General features: G+C 34.8%; 1 protein-coding gene and 1 long non-coding RNA gene across 2 annotated transcripts in view; both read left to right on the top strand.

Annotated features, from left to right (window-relative positions):
* LOC139845609 (uncharacterized) overlaps window positions 1–8,921 on the top strand; it is a 59,889-nt gene extending 50,968 nt beyond the window's left edge. The window contains exon 6 of the long non-coding RNA XR_011758402.1: window positions 8,591–8,921. This is a non-coding gene — a long non-coding RNA (uncharacterized lncRNA). The remainder of the gene's footprint in view (window positions 1–8,590) is intronic.
* A 299-nt stretch (window positions 8,922–9,220) lies between these two features.
* On the top strand, window positions 9,221–10,513 carry LOC139845608 (protein CDI-like). Its single transcript, XM_071835869.1, has 2 exons — window positions 9,221–9,312; window positions 9,396–10,513. The coding sequence occupies exon 2, from the start codon at window positions 9,408–9,410 to the stop codon at window positions 10,206–10,208; it is 801 nt and encodes a 266-aa protein (XP_071691970.1). The 5' UTR covers window positions 9,221–9,312; window positions 9,396–9,407; the 3' UTR covers window positions 10,209–10,513.
* Window positions 10,514–20,367: the final 9,854 nt, after the last annotated feature.

Here is a 20,367-nt window from a genome sequence, read left to right as displayed (position 1 = left end):
TTAATCAGAAAGGTGTAGTACCAATGGGCGTTTTGAATGCAGTTCTAAATGCCCAAAGCGCATCATCTAACTTTCGATGCCAGATTTTAGGATTATTTTTAACCGTTCTTTCTAAAATCCGTTTAAGATCTCGATTTGTGTTTTCAACTTGGCCACTCGTTTGAGGGTGGTAAGAAGTTGAGAAACAATGATTAACTCCGTACTTTTTAAGTACTTTCTCGAGTAATTGATTTGTAAAATGAGTTCCACGATCACTGATTAATGCTTTTGGAATCTCAAAACGTGAAAATAGGTTTTTTAGGAAGTTCACAACAATACGGGCATCATTTGTGGGTAAAACTTTTGCTTCAGCCCATTTAGAAACGTAGTCAACTGCCACAAGGATGTATTTGCATTTATTCGATGCGGAAAATGGACCCACGAAGTCAATACCCCAAATGTCAAATACTTCACATACAAGAATGCCTTTTTGTGGCATTTCGTCCCTTTTTGAGATGTTACCGGATCTTTGACATGCATCACATATTTTAACCATGTGGTATGCATCTTTGAAAATGGTTGGCCAATAAAAACCTGAGTCAAAAACCTTCTTAGATGTATAACTAGGTCCGAAATGACCATCAGCTGGGCCTTGATGACAGTGCTCCAATATTTGTTGAGCTTCTTTACCATATACGCATCGGCGGATAACTTGATCCGCTCCTATTCAAAAAAAATTAGGGTTTTCCCAGAAGTAAAAACTTTAAATCAGCAAAGAATTTCTTCTTTTGCTGGTACGTTTGATTTTTAATTAATACTCCTGCAGCGAGATAGTTTGCAAAATCGCAAACCATGGAACTTCAAATTCGGTTTCTATTCTCATTAGAAACTCATCGGGAAAAGTGTCATGAATAACTGACTCATCTAGTTTTTCTAGGTCCGGATTCTCAAGACGAGACAAGTGATCAGTGGTGAGATTTTCAGCACCCTTTTTATTCTTGATTTCTATATCAAATTCTTGTAAGAGAAGAATCCAACGTATCAATCTAGGTTTTGCATCTTGTTTCTTGAACAAGTACTTTAGGGCTGAATGATCGATAAAAACAATCGTTTTGGATAACACAAGATATGATCTAAATTTATCAAAAGCAAATACAATTGCAATGAGTTCTTTTTCGGTAGTTGTATAGGTGAATTGTGCTCCTGTTAGTATTTTACTTGCATAATATATTGGTTGAAATTTGTTATCTTGGCGTTGTCCTAAAACGGAACCTAGTGCGAAATCACTAGCATCACACATTAGTTCAAATGGTTTGGACCAATCGGGAGATACTATGATAGATGCATTCGTAATTTTATTTTTTAGAATGGAGAAAGCTTGTAAGCATTCGTCATTGAAGTCGAATGTACTATCTTTCTCAAGAAGTTTAGTCATGGGTCGAGCGATTTTGGAAAAGTCCTTTATGAATCGTCGATAGAATCCCGCATGACCTAAGAAACTACGAATTCCTTTAACGTTAGTTGGAGGAGGAAGCTTTGAGATTACATTGATCTTAGCTTTGTCTACTTCCATTCCATCTCGAGAAATCTTGTGTCCTAAAATAATGCCTTCCTTTACCATGAAGTGGCATTTTTCCCAATTTAAAACAAGATTTGATTCCTCACAACGAATTAACATTGGCTCGAGGTTTAAAAGGCATGAATCGAAGGAGTCTTCAAAAACAGAGAAATCGTTCATAAAGACTTCCATACTTCCTTCTATCATGTCATGAAATATTGCCATCATACACCTTTGAAAGGTGCCTGGTGCGTTGCATAATCCGAACGGCATTCGTCGGTATGCGAAGGTACCAAATGGATAAGTAAAAGTTGTCTTGTCTTGGTCTTTTGGATCAATGGGAATTTGAAAATGCGAAGGTACCAAATGGACAAGTAAAAGTTGTCTTGTCTTGTTCTTTTGGATCAATGGGGATTTGAAAATAACCGGAGAATACATCAAGGAAACAATAGTACTCTTTTCCCGCTAAACGTTCTAGCATTTGGTCAATATAAGGAAGTGGGAAATGATCTTTCCTTGTGGCGTCGTTTAAACGACTGTAGTCTATACAGACTCTCCAACCAGTGACTGTTCTTGTACCCCCTTTCTTGGGTACTACTTGAACGGGACTAACCTACGGGCTATCGGATATAGGGTATATTAACCCGGCATCAAGTAACTTGATAACCTCCTTCTTGACAACTTCTTTCATGTTAGGGTTTAACCTTCGTTGCCTTTGTACCACGGGTTTAAAATCTTCTTCCATTAGAATCTTATGAGTACAATAAGCTGGGTTAATCCCTGGAATATCGGTTGTTTTCCAAGCAATTGCCCTTTTGTGAGTTTTTAGAACGGACATTAACCCACTCTTTTCGTTATCGGAGAGTTTTGATGAAATTATAACAGGTAATTGTGACGTACCTTGGAGATAAGCATACTCCAAATGTTCCGGGAGTTCTTTAAGTTCCAAGGTTGGTGGTTCTTTCAAGGAAGATTTTATCCGGAACCTATTACCATCAGTAATTTCTTCAAAAGTTTCATCTTCCTTGAGAATTTCTTCCTCACAGCAATCTTCATCAATGACTACTTTCAACAATTCGTCCAGTTCAAGCTCTACATCAAATTCATTACTTTCACTTATTGGGGTGAAGTTTGAGGTGTCGACATTTAGTAATTCTTGTAATTCTTCTTCAACACAACAATCAACAATGTCTACCTTAAAACATTCGTCATCGGAGGAGATAGGTTGTTTCATAGCTTTATCTATGTTTAAGGTAACTCTATCTTCCCCTACACATATACTAAGTTTTTTATCTTTAACACGCACAATCGCATCGGCGGTATTTAGAAAAGGTCGCCCTAGAATTAGGGGAACCTTGCTATCTTCTTCCATTTCAAGGACAACAAAATCGGCATGAAAGATTAAATGATTAACTTTAACCGGTAGGTTTTCGGAAATACCAATAGGATAGTTAAAAGTTCTATCGGCTAGGCGTATACACATCCTAGTTGGTTTTAGATCACTTAGGTTTAGTTTTAAGTACAAGGAGTGTGGCATAAGATTGATACTTTCGCCTAAGTCAGCTAATGCATCGTACATTACTGAATCTCCCATCAGACACGGAATAATGAAACTACCAGGATCTCCGAGTTTCGGTGGCATCTTTTGCTTTTGCAAAATTGCTGAGCATTCCTCATTGAGGAATGTGGTTGAAACTTCTTCATATTTACCTTTATCGGCTATGAGATCCTTGATAAACCTTCCATAATTTGGCATACCCGCAAGAACATCTACAAGTGGTACATTGATATAAATTTGCTTAATCATTTCGGTAAAATTGTTGTACTGTGCTTGTAATTTATCTTTCTTCAAACGTTGTGGGTATGGAATTGGATGTTTATATTCTTTTAATGGCGGTTGAGTTTTAGGTGCACTTGTGGTTGGCACTTTATCCTCTTTCATGGAAGAATCTTTTTCATTTCGAATTGGAATAGAAATAGGAACATGAGGCTTTGGAACATCGAGGTTAACAGTTAACCCACTTCTCGTGGATATGGAATTTACTTGCTCATTCCTTGTTTGACTGTTGTTGGGATTCACTTGAGTATTTGAGGGGAGAGCGCCTGGTGGTCTCTCTGCTAGTAACTGTGAGATCCTTCCAACATCTCTTTCTAAATTCTGTATCGTAGCTTGTTGATTTCGAATTTCTGAGTTTGAAGTTCCGTAGTTTGCTCGTGCTTAACCATAAAATCTCTCAAAAGATCTTCTAAATCGGATTTCTTCTCGGGTTGTGGTTGTATAGGTGCTTGTGGTTGTGGTTGTGGTTGATTGTGTTGGAAATTATTTTGGTAATTTCGTTGAGGTTGAATTCGGTTGTTTAGGTGATTGTAACCTGGTGGTGCATTTCTTTGATTTTGATTTGAGAAATTCCGGTTATTTTGGTAAATCGGATTTCCTCCTTGGTAATTATTGTTTGAACCTGAAGGTCCTTCTATTTGGTAGCTGTTGATAGGAGGATATTTCCGGTTCATTGCTTCAACCGCCGGAAAATCGTTGAAATTCATTTCACCTTTTCGCAAGTAACCTAAGAAATTCACTTGCTCTTCCATTGTTGTTTGATCACAATCTCTAGTAAGGTGAGGACCTTGGCATAATTCACACCCTACCCTAATAGCATGCATTTCCTTGGTCACCTTCTCAATTTTCCTTCCTTGATTTGCCAATTGAACTTTTAAAGCAGCGATTTCATCGTTGCTTTCGATACTAGCAACAGTTGTTGATCTAGAGAACTCCATCTCTTGATGCCAATTATGAGAATGTGCTGCTATATCGGCAATGATTGTGTGAGCTTCTTCAGGCATTTTTTTCATGATTGATCCTCCTGCTGCAACATCTATATCCTTTCGAGTAGCCACATTGACTCCTTTGTAGAATATTTGGACCTTTTGGAATGTATTCAACCCGTGTTGAGGACATACCCTAAGCATTTTATTGAATCGGGTCCAAGCTTCATAAAGAGTCTCATTAGGCTTTTGCTTGAAGTGATTTATATCACTTTGCAACTTTGCTGCTTTTGAAGCAGGGAAGAACTCTGACAAAAACTTGCCCATCATATCATTCCAATCTTTGATATAACCTTATGGTAATGAGTCTAGCCAATCTCTTGCATCATCCTTTAATGACCATGGAAAGATTTATAAACATGCGATATCATCGGTGACATCCTTGATCTTGAATAGCTTGTAAATGCTTACAAACTTACGAAGATGCTCGTTAGCATCCTCATTTGGAGCTCCACCGAATTGGCATGTATTAGTCACCATGTGTAGAAATTGACCCTTTATTTCAAAGCCGTCAGTCATCGTAGGTTGAATAATTGCGTGGCCTTGACCTGTTCTTATTGCCTTCATTAATGCATCCATCGTTTGATTTGTAGCAGCCATCTATTCTTCTTCTTTAATAACTGGCTCTATGATTAATTGAATAATTGGTTCAGAGTTAGAATCCAATGAAAGTGATTCTAAACCCTCAGCGAGAGACTCTACTTCTTGAGCTCTTAAGCGTTCGTGAAATTCCCTTTCGGGTTCAGGATATGAAGGAGTTAAATCGGTGTTGGAAGAACGTAAATTCATGCATTAATTTCTATTATGCAATCACAACACCAAAACAAAAGTTTTTCTAGGAATTGAATTCCTACAAAAGGATCGAATAACATAAAAACAATGATAAAAACCTTTAAACAAACATATTTTCCTTCTGATTTTGCTCACGTTTCGAATAGCCAAAAGATGCAGCAGAGGGGCAGGATTCGTTTGGTCCCAATATAATTGGGTACTGTTTGGCTCCAATAACCCAGTCCACGTACAAATCCAACTACTACTACGAATCAGAAAAATTAACTATTTATTTAACTGCCAACTCCCCTGCAGCGGCGCCAAAAAGTTGATGTGCTGAAACGTAACCTTTATTTTTGAACGAATTTGAGTTGTTTTGTTACACGAATTGATTTATTGTATATGTGGTGTCTTAATGAATTCGGGTTGATTTTACACATATATAGGCAACTAGTCCTATCCGCGTAGTTTAGTTTTATAGGTAAATCCGATTCGTTCCACAGGGAGATGGAGTGTTTAATGGTTTTTAATAGTCTTTGAAGTTAAACTTAATTAAAGAGGGTTTTGGATTAGGAATTATATAATATAACAATAATGAAAAAATAACTTAATTAAACTAAATTACTTGATAAATAAAATTACAAGATTACGGGATTTATAATCATTAAATTATAAGTGAACTAAATGAAATTATACTATTTATGATAAAACAATTGTATTACTGAATGGTAATAAGTAAAACAATAACTTGTAATAAAACTAAATGATTAGGAATTTGTTTTAACCAATAAAATAAAATACAAATTATTTAAATTAACTAAATAATAAATTTTAATTAAATTAAAGATGAATTAAAGATAATTATAATAATTATACTAATTATAAATTAAATACTTAAAATTAATAATAAAAGATTTAATTAAAACTTGGATTTTAAACAAAATTCTTAACAGTACTGTTATTATACGTACGCGTTTCGCGTATATGTATACGCGTTCCGCGTATATTTTGGGACTACGCGTTTCGTGTGGAAGTATACACGATCCGCATATGTTTTATTCGATGTGACAAAACAGTACGTATTAAGACTGAAGTATATTGATTTATATTTTGATTTTTTTCTGAATAATAAATAATACGTAGAAATATTAATAATAATTTGCAATATATAAATGGGAGTGTTCACTTAAATGTTTCACCTCTAGATCTATGGATTGTTTTGAATTTAAGCCCTATTAAAATGTTTTAATATACAAATTTATATTTTCTTTCGAATATATAAAGTTACGACTAACTAAATTAAATCTAATTTTCATTTGATCTTATTTAGATAGTTTACTATTCCCAAGTATTTAAATTGAGACCTAACCCAGTATTAACTTTCGCCAAAACCCAAATCATAACGGTTTCCCTTTTTACAATTTCACTATTAAATAATTAATGATATTACCCAAACCACCGAACTTTATTTCTAAATTAGTGTTAATAACTTATTCATAAGTTCGTCTAAATCATTTTTTAATGTTAAAGCTTAATTTATATAAATAAAAATAACTTTCGTTATTTGACTCTAATAAATTAAGTGACAAGGATTAAATATCTAATTACATAATAATGGTTCTTTTAGCTAGGCACAATGTTAAAAATACTTAAGTTACATTTTAATATTTACAAATGATAACAATCCATTTCACTAGGGCTCTACATCTAAGCAAACACTATGGGAACTTAGCTACTCATTATACTAAGGTAGACATAAAAATATAAATATACAAACATAATGATAACGATAAAAATTGATAACGATAATTTTAATAGAATAAACTTACGAAAATCTTTACTTTCATTAACATCAAATGGTAGAAAATTACAATAATAATACCCTTGCACTCGAACAATAATACCCTTAATCACGAACAATACACCCTTAATATTGAAACTATCCTAATTCTTGAAACTTGAAATTAGTTGGAACTGAAATAAAAATAAAACGATACTGAGTACTTGAAATAAACAAAGACACTAGTAAAATAATTTTGTGATATCTCTCTCTGCTCTCTCTCCTGTAAAAATGTGTCCTTCAAATTATAGCAGTTCTCCAATATAAATAAGTTGAGAAGTGGTAGGTGAGTATTGTATACGCGTGCTTGTATTGGTGGGTTTTCTGTAAAGTATCTGAAAAAGTTGATTATTCCCTTAAGCGTGCTCTGTAGTATGGTTAATATATATTAAAAACAACCGTCCCACGTGAACTTGGAATCTAAATCTAGCCTCAACATTACGCGTTTCGCGTAGGGATCCACACGTTTCGCGTAGGAGTTAAATGGAATCTGGAATTTGGCCACAACATTACGCGTTCCGCGTAAAGAATTACGCGATCCGCGTAAGAGTAAAAGACAGTTTTTTTATTTTTATTTCTATTTTTGTTCTCTGTTGACCCCGTGTTAACGTATATTGACTTGGAACTTTCATTTGAACTCTTTTTCTTCGATCATCTTGAACTTGCTTATTTTTTGTCTTTTATTCTTGATTTCGGATAAACGTTTTCTCGATATATAATTGGTTTAAATTCGTCGTTTATCGTCTTTTCTTCTAACTTTAACATGTGTATTACTTTCGTCGTTTTCTTCGTAAAATATGAATCGAATGTCTTCTTAAACGTTAAAAGCCTATGAAATATAAATGATATTGCGTCGAAATATATGTATGTTTAAAGCAATATCAATTGACCTTGCCTTAATATCTAACGAAAACTTAAATCGGTTGCTCATGTACGTAAAGAAGATTAATGTTACTAATGATAAAATAATTATGGCTCAACCGTTACCTATGATGATGATGTCATGAAAATTAATGTGAGACGTTTACGTTACCACCGCATCCTGCTGATAAAAAAAGAACGGGCCCACATCGTAAGTTTTTCCCATCTCTATTTTGTTTATTCATTTGAGAATATTCACTTGCTTCGTTCTCTCCTCCGATATCAATACTTAATAACATGTTAAAGAAAATGGTATAAGGGAAATACAAGGAAGTGGTAATATGGGCGGGTTGTCTATATTTGAAAATCGGTTTCAGGTCACAAAGTTTACTTCCATGTGTCTATTATGATTACAAAAGTTATAAAGTTACAATATGTAATTAATAAAATAGTTTTGGATGTTTTTGCATTTAAATTATGTTTTTGGCGACTACCATTATATCTGACCCATTCGACCCGTTCAATTATACACTATCTTTTAACTTTACTTATCTCTAACCGTACGAGTTATTTAAATAAATAAATTTCAGAGGTTGTAACTCTAATCATATGAATTCGTTTTGGTCAACCGTCACCTATTTTGACTCTTTTAATTTGTCCCATTACATGTAGACACTAACTAAACAATTTATAGGTAAACGTGTCAAAATTACCACCTTTCAAGAATACTAATTTTGTGATAGTTTTCTATGTTTCAGCATGTCCGGTGTGTTACCTTCTAGTTGAACGAGCTATTGCATTAGTGCCAAAAGTCCCATCATATTCCCATGTTGTGCAAAATATGACACACATACACGGAAAAACTTTAACTAAAACTGAGTTTGGAGGTTCAGTTTTCAGCGGGCTTCGTCTTTAATACAGAGACTCGAATCATACGAAGTCAAAGAGTCAATACAGCTAAAACAATATTGGTGATGATTGATAATATTAATGATGTATGTTTCAGATGTATGAGGCGTTATAATGAATATAAATATGATAACATGATACTATGATTTGTGACTGTTTTGAATATCGTAATGCATATAACCCTCATCATCTTTCAAAAAGCAACTTTAATGAACGTGCTTTCTGTCTATATTAATGTTTAGTACAATCCTTACTAAGACTTTAATGCATTAGTTGAATGAAAAACATTGTTTGTTTTATTATCAAGTATGATGTCTTATATTAATATGACTTCGATAATGTTAATAAGTTCGTTTTAATTTTATACTTAGTCTTATTAGGGCCCGCCGCTCTTAAAATCTAGTAACCTCTTAAAGTCTAGTAACCAACTATATATCACCCACGAATTAACATCAACAAGATTTCCACTCTCATAAACACTTTCCTTGATCGCTCAAAAACCCCCAAAAAACGATCCCTTTGTTCCAATTCCCCAAATCCAGATCTACATTCTTCACTTTCATTCCTACAGGTAATCAATTTCCCTAATTTGTGTTTATTAATCTTCTTTTAGTTTCAATTTCACAATACTAAAATTGAATTTCTGAATTTCAGTTCCTAATTGCAATGACGTCGGTGCAATCTGTCCTAACAAACAATGTCGATCAAAAACAAAAACCATTTCGGTTCTTCGTAGGTTACGACACGCGTGAAGACATAGCTTACGAGGTATGCCGTTACTCCATCTCAAAACGATCTTCAATCCCCGTCGAAATCATTCCAATCAAACAATCACAATTGCGTGATCAGAAACTTTTTTGGCGGGAACGTAATAAACTAGAAAGTACTGAATTCTCATTCACACGTTTCTTAACTCCGTATTTAGCTGGTTACGAAGGTTGGGCTGTTTTTGTAGATTGTGATTTTTTATATTTGTCTGATGTCAAAGAATTGTATGATTTGATTGATGATAAGTACGCTGTAATGTGTGTACAACATGATTATACACCTAAAGAAAGTACGAAAATGGACGGGGCTGTTCAAACGGTTTACCCGCGAAAGAATTGGTCTTCGATGGTGTTGTATAATTGCGGTCATCCGAAAAATAAGGGTTTGACTCCGGAGATTGTGAATAAGGAATCAGGGGCGTATTTGCATCGGTTTATGTGGTTGGATGATGAGGACATTGGGGAAGTTCCTTTTGTATGGAACTTTTTAGTTGGGCATAATCAGGTTGTTGATGGGGATGTGAGTACGTACCCGAAAGCTATACATTATACGAGCGGTGGGCCATGGTTCGAAGCGTGCAAAGATTGCGAGTTTGCGGATTTGTGGTTGAAGGAATTGGATGAGTATATGAAGGTGAAGGAGAAAGAGAAGTATTTTGGGTGTAATGGGGTGGGGAATGGTGTTGTAATTAGTGCCTAATACGTGTTTGATGAAATGTCTGTAAGAATTATAATCATTGTTATTTGTTGGTTCAATAATGGGGGAAATTAGGGTACAATAAATGGGATGGTTTTGGGTATGATGAGGTGTTTTGTATGTTATTGTACATCAATTGTTGATGATGTTGTCTTTAAGAATTGTTTTTCTTTCATTGGTGTCTCAGGTGGATGAATTAGGGCATGAGAATTTGTAAGTTGTAGGGATTTGGGTGTATTAGCATTTGTTTGGGCGTGATTCTTGATGTGATTATATTTGTAATAAGTTCATTTGTTGAGTAATGTAATGTGATGTAATAATGTAAGTTTTCTGTTTTTTGTACATGGTTTTTACTTTATTTTTTAGTGATGTTTTTGGATGTGTTAACAATATTGAAGAAAAAAAAATTGTACAGCACATGGGGAAGAATAATTAAAAGCACCAGGCTTAGGTGGAATTATGTCAGAAAAATGAATGACTATTGCAACTTACCGGTTATGGTAAGTTTCGAGAATGAAAGTTGTCATGGTACTGATCTGAGTTTAGAATACTCTTTTAGCTGTCTTTAATTGAAGCCATTTTCAGCATTCTAAAATTTGTGACGTTTTCCTTCATCTATGCAATCCGTCCAATATGGCAGAAATGGCAAGATTATTTTAGTAAGGAAATTGGTGGTGTAGGTTTACTCTTTGATTGATTACAACAAGGGTAGTGGTGATGCGGTTCGATGCATGCTTATGGTGTCACGTTCGAAATTTGAAGACTATTGAGTAATGAAATTATAACTATCTTTTTTCATATCCCACATATATGTGATTGAGTTTTGTTGTTGTTTTACATTATTCTAAAAGAATAGTAAGGACTAGTTAATCTTGATCTTAATATATTGCTACTCTATGTCTTGATGTACAAAAACGGATTGATCTTGCATAAGATCTATGGGATTCTGATCCTAATGATGAGATCATAATATTTTCATCCTATATGACCTTGCTTTACTAGAGTTAAAATCTAAAAATGGCAAATATGTAGATTATCTTTAAATAAAAAAACCTTAACAACCCAACATGACTTTAAGGAGATAATGTTTCACCTTTGTTGCTTAAACAACTTCGAATCCAAATCTTTTATATCGATTTAGTATAATGTTTAAAATTATGAATCTTCCTCATTTGCTACACATGTGTCTCTATCCAACGTTGATAATGTTATCTTGCATCGACATAAATGATACGTGACAGGATTAATAACCAAAAAATAATTACGCTAGCGTTATTGTATTGATGTGATCTTAATTTATATATTCATGATAATAATGGTAATTTTATGTGTAGGTATTTAGATTTTCAAGAAGGAAAAAAAAAACAAATAATTAATCAATCTAGTAAAGGATTGTTTATCATATATTATAATATTATCTTGTTACGTGAATTTCTCCATAAATATATAAAACTGATAATACCTACCAACTAAATATGATACGGAGATATTCACATCACAAACAATATTACCTATCAACATTACCTATGCTACTGATTGGCTCATGAAACCATGTCATTTTAGTGTTAGAATTTTTATTATTATTATTATTTTGTCTTTGTCACTACTTGATGTTAATTGATGTGAAATTTATTTACAAGCACATGATATCACATGAGGATTTGCCCCTTTTATGCATTTTCTGATTAAAACTATTTGTAGTTGTTGGAAACGTGAGTTAGGAGCGTGAGTTACTTTTTGTATTTTTTTAATAACTAGAATGTGTGGGTTATTTGTGTGAAGTAATGGTGATATGGGTTGGTGGTATGGATTAGTGGAATGCTGTGTGACATTTTATTTTTAATATTTGTTGTATTTTAATAATTTGTTTTATTTTAAGCGAAAAATATAAAAAATGTAACATAACTTGAATAATTAAAAAGACATCTTCCATTAAAAAGTTAAAAAATATGGTGTTTGAGGATCTTTATTATCATTTTGCAAAGTGAATGGATTGTTTGGATTAGACATTTTTCTTTGATAAATATGAAATTAGAAGTATGAAGTGAGGTGTAGTGTCACAACCCAACAACTTTGTGGCCCAACCCACTAAGATTATAACCCAAATCATGGAAGGCACAAGAAGCATATGGAAGATATCTAGAATTCTCTCCTTGATTCTTCCATGGAATGGTATGGAAACTCCATAGATATTTCTATGTCATGAAGTTTCTAGTACTTAGATCATAGCCATTGATTTAGTTTAATCATAGCCATCCATTTTGATGTAAGAGTAGTATAAATAGGGATGACCTCATTTGGCACACCACACCTCAAATCTCAAACATTCTCTCTTGTAAAGCATTCTCAAGTAATATAAGTATTTTCTTCAATTCCACTTGTTCTATAATATTTTCTCTTTTGGTTACTTGAATCATTTAAGGTCCGAGTAAGGCTGACTTAGTAGAGACTAAGTGCCGCACGTGAGCTTATCGAGATAAGTCCGTGACATTTGGTATCAAGAGCAAGGTCGATTCAAGGAGATGGCAACCGAGACCGAGAAGAATGTGAGCGCAACAAGTGGTGTGATGGGTGATGAGACTCGTGGTCGGGTAGAGACTCGCCAAGGAGCCAAGAAGAACCGAGGTACGTCCAAAGACTTTGTCGCAAACTTGGACAAAAGGATCATGGATGTAGAGACATCCATGGACGACGTGAAAGCAAAGGTCGAAGACGTCCACCAACGTTTGGATGGTTTGGACGGGGACTTCGACGAATTGAAAGATGATTGCAAGAGTGCAATCAATGTGCTAGACATTGACATGCAACGTGAGATCCATGACTTAAGGGGTATGCTCATGGGTGAGATTACGAAGTTGCGAGGCGAAATGGAGGGGGAGGTCTCCACTATTTGAAATGTCCCGTTCTTATTGATTAAAAACGTTCCATATTAATTGATTTCGTTGCGAGGTTTTGACCTCTATATGAGACGTTTTTCAAAGACTGCATTCATTTTAAAACAAACCATAACCTTTATTTCATCAATAAAGGTTTAAAAAGCTTTACGTAGATTATCAAATAATGATAATCTAAAATATCCTGTTTACACACGACCATTACATAATGGTTTACAATACAAATATGTTACAGCAAAATAAGTTTCTTGAATGCAGTTTTTACACAATATCATACAAGCATGGACTCCAAATCTCGTCCTTATTTAAGTATGCGACAGCGGAAGCTCTTAATAATCACCTGAGAATAAACATGCTTAAAACGTCAACAAAAATGTTGGTGAGTTATAGGTTTAACCTATATATATCAAATCATAATAATAGACCACAAGATTTCATATTTCAATACACATCCCATACATAGAGATAAAAATCATTCATATGGTGAACACCTGGTAACCGACAATAACAAGATGCATATATAAGAATATCCCCATCATTCCGGGACACCCTTCGGATATGATATAAATTTCGAAGTACTAAAGCATCCGGTACTTTGGATGGGGTTTGTTAGGCCCAATAGATCTATCTTTAGGATTCGCGTCAATTAGGGTGTCTGTTCCCTAATTCTTAGATTACCAGACTTAATAAAAAGGGGCATATTCGATTTTGATAATTCAACCATAGAATGTAGTTTCACGTACTTGTGTCTATTTTGTAAATCATTTATAAAACCTGCATGTATTCTCATCCCAAAAATATTAGATTTTAAAAGTGGGACTATAACTCACTTTCACAGATTTTTACTTCGTCGGGAAGTAAGACTTGGCCACTGGTTGATTCACGAACCTATAACAATATATACATATATATCAAAGTATGTTCGAAATATATTTACAACACTTTTAATATATTTTGATGTTTTAAGTTTATTAAGTCAGCTGTCCTCGTTAGTAACCTACAACTAGTTGTCCACAGTTAGATGTACAGAAATAAATCGATAAATATTATCTTGAATCAATCCACGACCCAGTGTATACGTATCTCAGTATTGATCACAACTCAAACTATATATATTTTGGAATCAACCTCAACCCTGTATAGCTAACTCCAACATTCACATATAGAGTGTCTATGGTTGTTCCGAAATATATATAGATGTGTCGACATGATAGGTCGAAACATTGTATACGTGTCTATGGTATCTCAAGATTACATAATATATAATACAAGTTGATTAAGTTATGGTTGGAATAGATTTGTTACCAATTTTCACGTAGCTAAAATGAGAAAAATTATCCAATCTTGTTTTACCCATAACTTCTTCATTTTAAATCCGTTTTGAGTGAATCAAATTGCTATGGTTTCATATTGAACTCTATTTTATGAATCTAAACAAAAAAAGTATAGGTTTCTAGTCAGAAAAATAAGTTACAAGTCGTTTTTGTAAAGGTAGTCATTTCAGTCGAAAGAACGACGTCTAGATGACCATTTTAGAAAACATACTTCCACTTTGAGTTTAACCATAATTTTTGGATATAGTTTCATGTTCATAATAAAAATCATTTTCTCAGAATAACAACTTTTAAATCAAAGTTTATCATAGTTTTTAATTAACTAACAGAAAACATCCCGCGGTGTTACTACGACGGCGTAAATCCGGTTTTACGGTGTTTTTCGTGTTTCCAGGTTTTAAATCATTAAGTTAGCATATCATATAGATATAGAACATGTGTTTAGTTGATTTTAAAAGTCAAGTTAGAAGGATTAACTTTTGTTTGCGAACAAGTTTAGAATTAACTAAACTATGTTCTAGTGATTACAAGTTTAAACCTTCGAATAAGATAGCTTTATATGTATGAATCGAATGATGTTATGAACATCATTACTACCTTAAGTTCCTTGGATAAACCTACTGGAAAAGAGAAAAATGGATCTAGCTTCAATGGATCCTTGGATGGCTCGAAGTTCTTGAAGCAGAATCATGACACGAAAACAAGTTCAAGTAAGATCATCACTTGAAATAAGATTGTTATAGTTATAGAAATTGAACCAAAGTTTGAATATGATTATTACCTTGTATTAGAATGATAACCTACTGTAAGAAACAAAGATTTCTTGAGGTTGGATGACCACCTTACAAGATTGGAAGTGAGCTAGCAAACTTGAAAGTATTCTTGATTTTATGAAACTAGAACTTTTGGAATTTATGAAGAACACTTAGAACTTGAAGATAGAACTTGAGAGAGATCAATTAGATGAAGAAAATTGAAGAATTAAAGTGTTTGTAGGTGTTTTTGGTCGTTGGTGTATGGATTAGATATAAAGGATATGTAATTTTGTTTTCATGTAAATAAGTCATGAATGATTACTCATATTTTTGTAATTTTATGAGATATTTCATGCTAGTTGCCAAATGATGGTTCCCACATGTGTTAGGTGACTCACATGGGCTGCTAAGAGGTGATCATTGGAGTGTATATACCAATAGTACATACATCTAAAAGCTGTGTATTGTACGAGTACGAATACGGGTGCATACGAGTAGAATTGTTGATGAAACTGAACGAGGATGTAATTGTAAGCATTTTTGTTAAGTAGAAGTATTTTGATAAGTGTATTGAAGTATTTCAAAAGTGTATAAATACATATTAAAACACTACATGTATATACATTTTAACTGAGTCGTTAAGTCATCGTTAGTCGTTACATGTAAGTGTTGTTTTGAAACCTTTAGGTTAACGATCTTGTTAAATGTTGTTAACCCAATGTTTATAATATCAAATGAGATTTTAAATTATTATATTATCATGATATTATCATGTATGAATATCTCTTAATATGATATATATACATTAAATGTCTTTACAACGATAATCGTTACATATATGTCTCGTTTAAAAATCATTAAGTTAGTAGTCTTGTTTTTACATATGTAGTTCATTGTTAATATACTTTATGATATGTTTTCTTATCATAGTATCATGTTAACTATATATATATATATCCATATATATGTCATCATATAGTTTTACAAGTTTTAACGTTCGTGAATCACCGATCAACTTGGGTGGTCAATTGTCTATATGAAACATATTTCAATTAATCAAGTCTTAACAAGTTTGATTGCTTAACATGTTGGAAATATTTAATCATGTAAATATCAATCTCAATTAATATATATAAACATGGAAAAGTTCGGGTCACTACAGTACCTACCCGTTAAATAAATTTCGTCCCGAAATTTTAAGCTGTTGAAGGTGTTGACGAATCTTCTGGAAATAGATGCGGGTATTTCTTCTTCATCTGATCTTCACGCTCCCAGGTGAAATCGGGTCCTCTACGAGCATTCCATCGAACCTTAACAATTGGTATCTTGTTTTGCTTAAGTCTTTTAACCTCACGATCCATTATTTCGACGGGTTCTTCGATGAATTGAAGTTTTTCGTTGATTTGGATTTCATCTAACGGAATAGTGAGATCTTCTTTAGCAAAACATTTCTTTAAATTCGAGACGTGGAAAGTGTTATGTACAGCCGCGAGTTGTTGAGGTAACTCTAGTCGGTAAGCTACTGATCCGACACGATCAATAATCTTGAATGGTCCAATATACCTTGGATTTAATTTCCCTCGTTTACCAAATCGAACAACGCCTTTCCAAGGTGCAACTTTAAGCATGACCATCTCTCCAATTTCAAATTCTATATCTTTTCTTTTAATGTCAGCGTAGCTCTTTTGTCGACTTTGGGCGGTTTTCAACCGTTGTTGAATTTGGATGATCTTCTCGGTAGTTTCTTGTATAATCTCCGGACCCGTAATCTGTCTATCCCCCACTTCACTCCAACAAATCGGAGACCTGCACTTTCTACCATAAAGTGCTTCAAACGGCGCCATCTCAATGCTTGAATGGTAGCTGTTGTTGTAGGAAAATTCTGCTAACGGTAGATGTCGATCCCAACTGTTTCCGAAATCAATAACACATGCTCGTAGCATGTCTTCAAGCGTTTGTATCGTCCTTTCGCTCTGCCCATCAGTTTGTGGATGATAGGCAGTACTCATGTCTAGACGAGTTCCTAATGCTTGCTGTAATGTCTGCCAGAATCTTGAAATAAATCTGCCATCCCTATCAGAGATAATAGAGATTGGTATTCCATGTCTGGAGACGACTTCCTTCAAATACAGTCGTGCTAACTTCTCCATCTTGTCATCTTCTCTTATTGGTAGGAAGTGTGCTGATTTGGTGAGACGATCAACTATTACCCAAATAGTATCAAAACCACTTGCAGTCCTTGGCAATTTAGTGATGAAATCCATGGTAATGTTTTCCCATTTCCATTCCGGGATTTCGGGTTGTTGAAGTAGACCTGATGGTTTCTGATGCTCAGCTTTGACCTTAGAACACGTCAAACATTCTCCTACGTATTTAGCAACATCAGCTTTCATACCCGGCCACCAAAAATGTTTCTTGAGATCCTTGTACATCTTCCCCGTTCCAGGATGTATTGAGTATCTGGTTTTATGAGCTTCTCTAAGTACCATTTCTCTCATATCTCCAAATTTTGGTACCCAAATCCTTTCAGCCCTATACCGGGTTCCGTCTTCCCGAATATTAAGATGCTTCTCCGATCCTTTGGGTATTTCATCCTTTAAATTTCCCTCTTTTAAAACTCCTTGTTGTGCCTCCTTTATTTGAGTAGTAAGGTTATTATGAATCATTATATTCATAGATTTTACTCGAATGGGTTCTCTGTCCTTCCTGCTCAAGGCATCGGCTACCACATTTGCCTTCCCCGGGTGGTAACGAATCTCAAAGTCGTAATCATTCAACAATTCAATCCACCTACGCTGCCTCATATTCAGTTGTTTCTGATTAAATATGTGTTGAAGACTTTTGTGGTCGGTATATATAATACTTTTGACCCCATATAAGTAGTGCCTCCAAGTCTTTAATGCAAAAACAACCGCGCCTAATTCCAAATCATGCGTCGTATAATTTTGTTCGTGAATCTTCAATTGTCTAGACGCATAAGCAATCACCTTCATTCGTTGCATTAATACACAACCGAGACCTTGCTTTGATGCGTCACAATAAATCACAAAATCATCATTCCCTTCAGGCAATGACAATATAGGTGCCGTAGTTAGCTTTTTCTTCAATAACTGAAACGCTTTCTCTTGTTCATCATTCCATTCAAATTTCTTCCCTTTATGCGTTAATGCAGTCAAGGGTTTTGCTATTCTGGAAAAGTCTTGGATGAACCTTCTGTAGTAACCAGCTAGTCCTAAAAACTGGCGTATGTGTTTCGGAGTTTTCGGGGTTTCCCACTTTTCAACAGTTTCTATCTTTGCCGGATCCACCTTAATACCTTCTTTGTTCACTATGTGACCGAGGAATTGAACTTCTTCCAACCAAAATGCACACTTTGAAAACTTAGCGTACAATTTTTCCTTCCTCAATACTTCTAACACCTTTCTCAAATGTTCACCGTGTTCTTGGTCATTCTTTGAGTAAATAAGTATGTCATCAATGAAAACAATGACAAACTTGTCAAGGTAGGGTCCACACACTCGGTTCATAAGGTCCATGAACACAGCTGGTGCATTAGTTAAACCAAACGGCATGACCATAAACTCATAATGACCGTAACGTGTTCTGAAAGCAGTCTTTGGAATATCATCTTCTTTCACCCGCATTTGATGATACCCGGAACGTAAGTCAATCTTTGAATAAACAGACGAGCCTTGTAGTTGATCAAATAAGTCGTCGATTCTCGGTAGTGGGTAGCGGTTCTTGATGGTAAGTTTGTTCAACTCTCGGTAGTCGATACACAACCTGAATGTACCATCTTTCTTCTTGACAAACAAAACAGGAGCTCCCCACGGTGATGTGCTTGGTCGAATGAAACCACGCTCTAAAAGTTCTTGTAATTGGCTTTGCAGTTCTTTCATCTCGCTGGGTGCGAGTCTGTAAGGAGCACGAGCTATTGGTGCAGCTCCTGGTACAAGATCTATTTGAAATTCAACGGATCGATGTGGGGGTAATCCCGGTAATTCTTTCGGAAATACATCGGGAAATTCTTTTGCAATGGGAACATCATTGATGCTCTTTTCTTCAGTTTGTACTTTCTCGACGTGTGCTAGAACAGCATAGCAACCTTTTCTTATTAGTTTTTGTGCCTTCAAATTACTAATAAGATGTAGCTTCGTGTTGCCCTTTTCTCCGTACACCATTAAGGGTTTTCCTTTTTCTCGTATAATGCGAATTGCATTTTTGTAACAAACGATCTCTGCTTTCACTTCTTTCAACCAGTCCATACCGATTATCACATCAAAACTCCCTAACTCTACTGGTATTAAATCAATCTTAAATGTTTCGCTAACCAGTTTAATTTCTCGATTCTGACATATATTATCTACTGAAATTAATTTACCATTTGCTAATTCGAGTAAAAATTTACTATCCAAAGGCGTCAATGGGCAACTTAATTTAGTACAAAAATCTCTACTCATATAGCTTCTATCCGCACCCGAATCAAATAAAACGTAAGCAGATTTATTGTCAATAAGAAACGTACTCGTAACAAGCTCCGGGTCTTCCTGTGCCTCTGCCGCATTAATATTGAAAACTCTTCCGCGGCCTTGTCCATTCGTGTTCTCCTGGTTCGGGCAATTTCTAATAATGTGGCCCGGTTTTCCACATTTATAACAAACTACATTGGCATAGCTTGCTCCGACACTACTTGCTCCGCCATTACTCGTTCCGACACCATTTGTTCCTTTCGTTATATTAACCCCTGGTCCGTAGACCTCACACTTCGCTGCGCTATGACCATTTCTTTTACACTTGTTGCAAAATTTGGTGCAGAACCCCGAGTGATACTTTTCACACCTTTGGCATAGCTGCTTCTGATTGTTGTTGTTGTTGCGGTTATTATTGTTGTTGGGATGATTGTTGTAGTTGCTGTTGTTTTTGTTGTTGTTGGGCCGTTTGTTGTAGTTGCGATTGATGTTGCGATTGTTGGGATAATTGTTGCGATTGCTGTTGTTGTTGTATTGGTGATTCTTATCACCATTTTCCTCCCACTTTCTTTTGACTTGCTTCACATTGGCCTCTTCAGCAGTCTGTTCTTTAATTCTTTCTTCAATCTGGTTCACTAGTTTGTGAGCCATTCTACATGCCTGTTGTATGGAGGCGGGCTCGTGTGAACTTATATCTTCTTGGATTCTTT

This window comes from Rutidosis leptorrhynchoides, chromosome 4, assembly GCF_046630445.1.
Source record: "Rutidosis leptorrhynchoides isolate AG116_Rl617_1_P2 chromosome 4, CSIRO_AGI_Rlap_v1, whole genome shotgun sequence".
Classification (NCBI taxonomy): Eukaryota; Viridiplantae; Streptophyta; class Magnoliopsida; order Asterales; family Asteraceae; genus Rutidosis; species Rutidosis leptorrhynchoides.
The sequence above is the reverse complement of the archived record's forward strand: the minus strand, read 5'-3'. Positions and strand labels throughout refer to the sequence as shown.

Coding starts and splice junctions, on each gene's coding strand:
- LOC139845608 (XM_071835869.1), top strand. CDS start 9,408: ATGACGTCGGTGCAATCTGTCCTAACAAACAATGTCGATCAAAAACAA.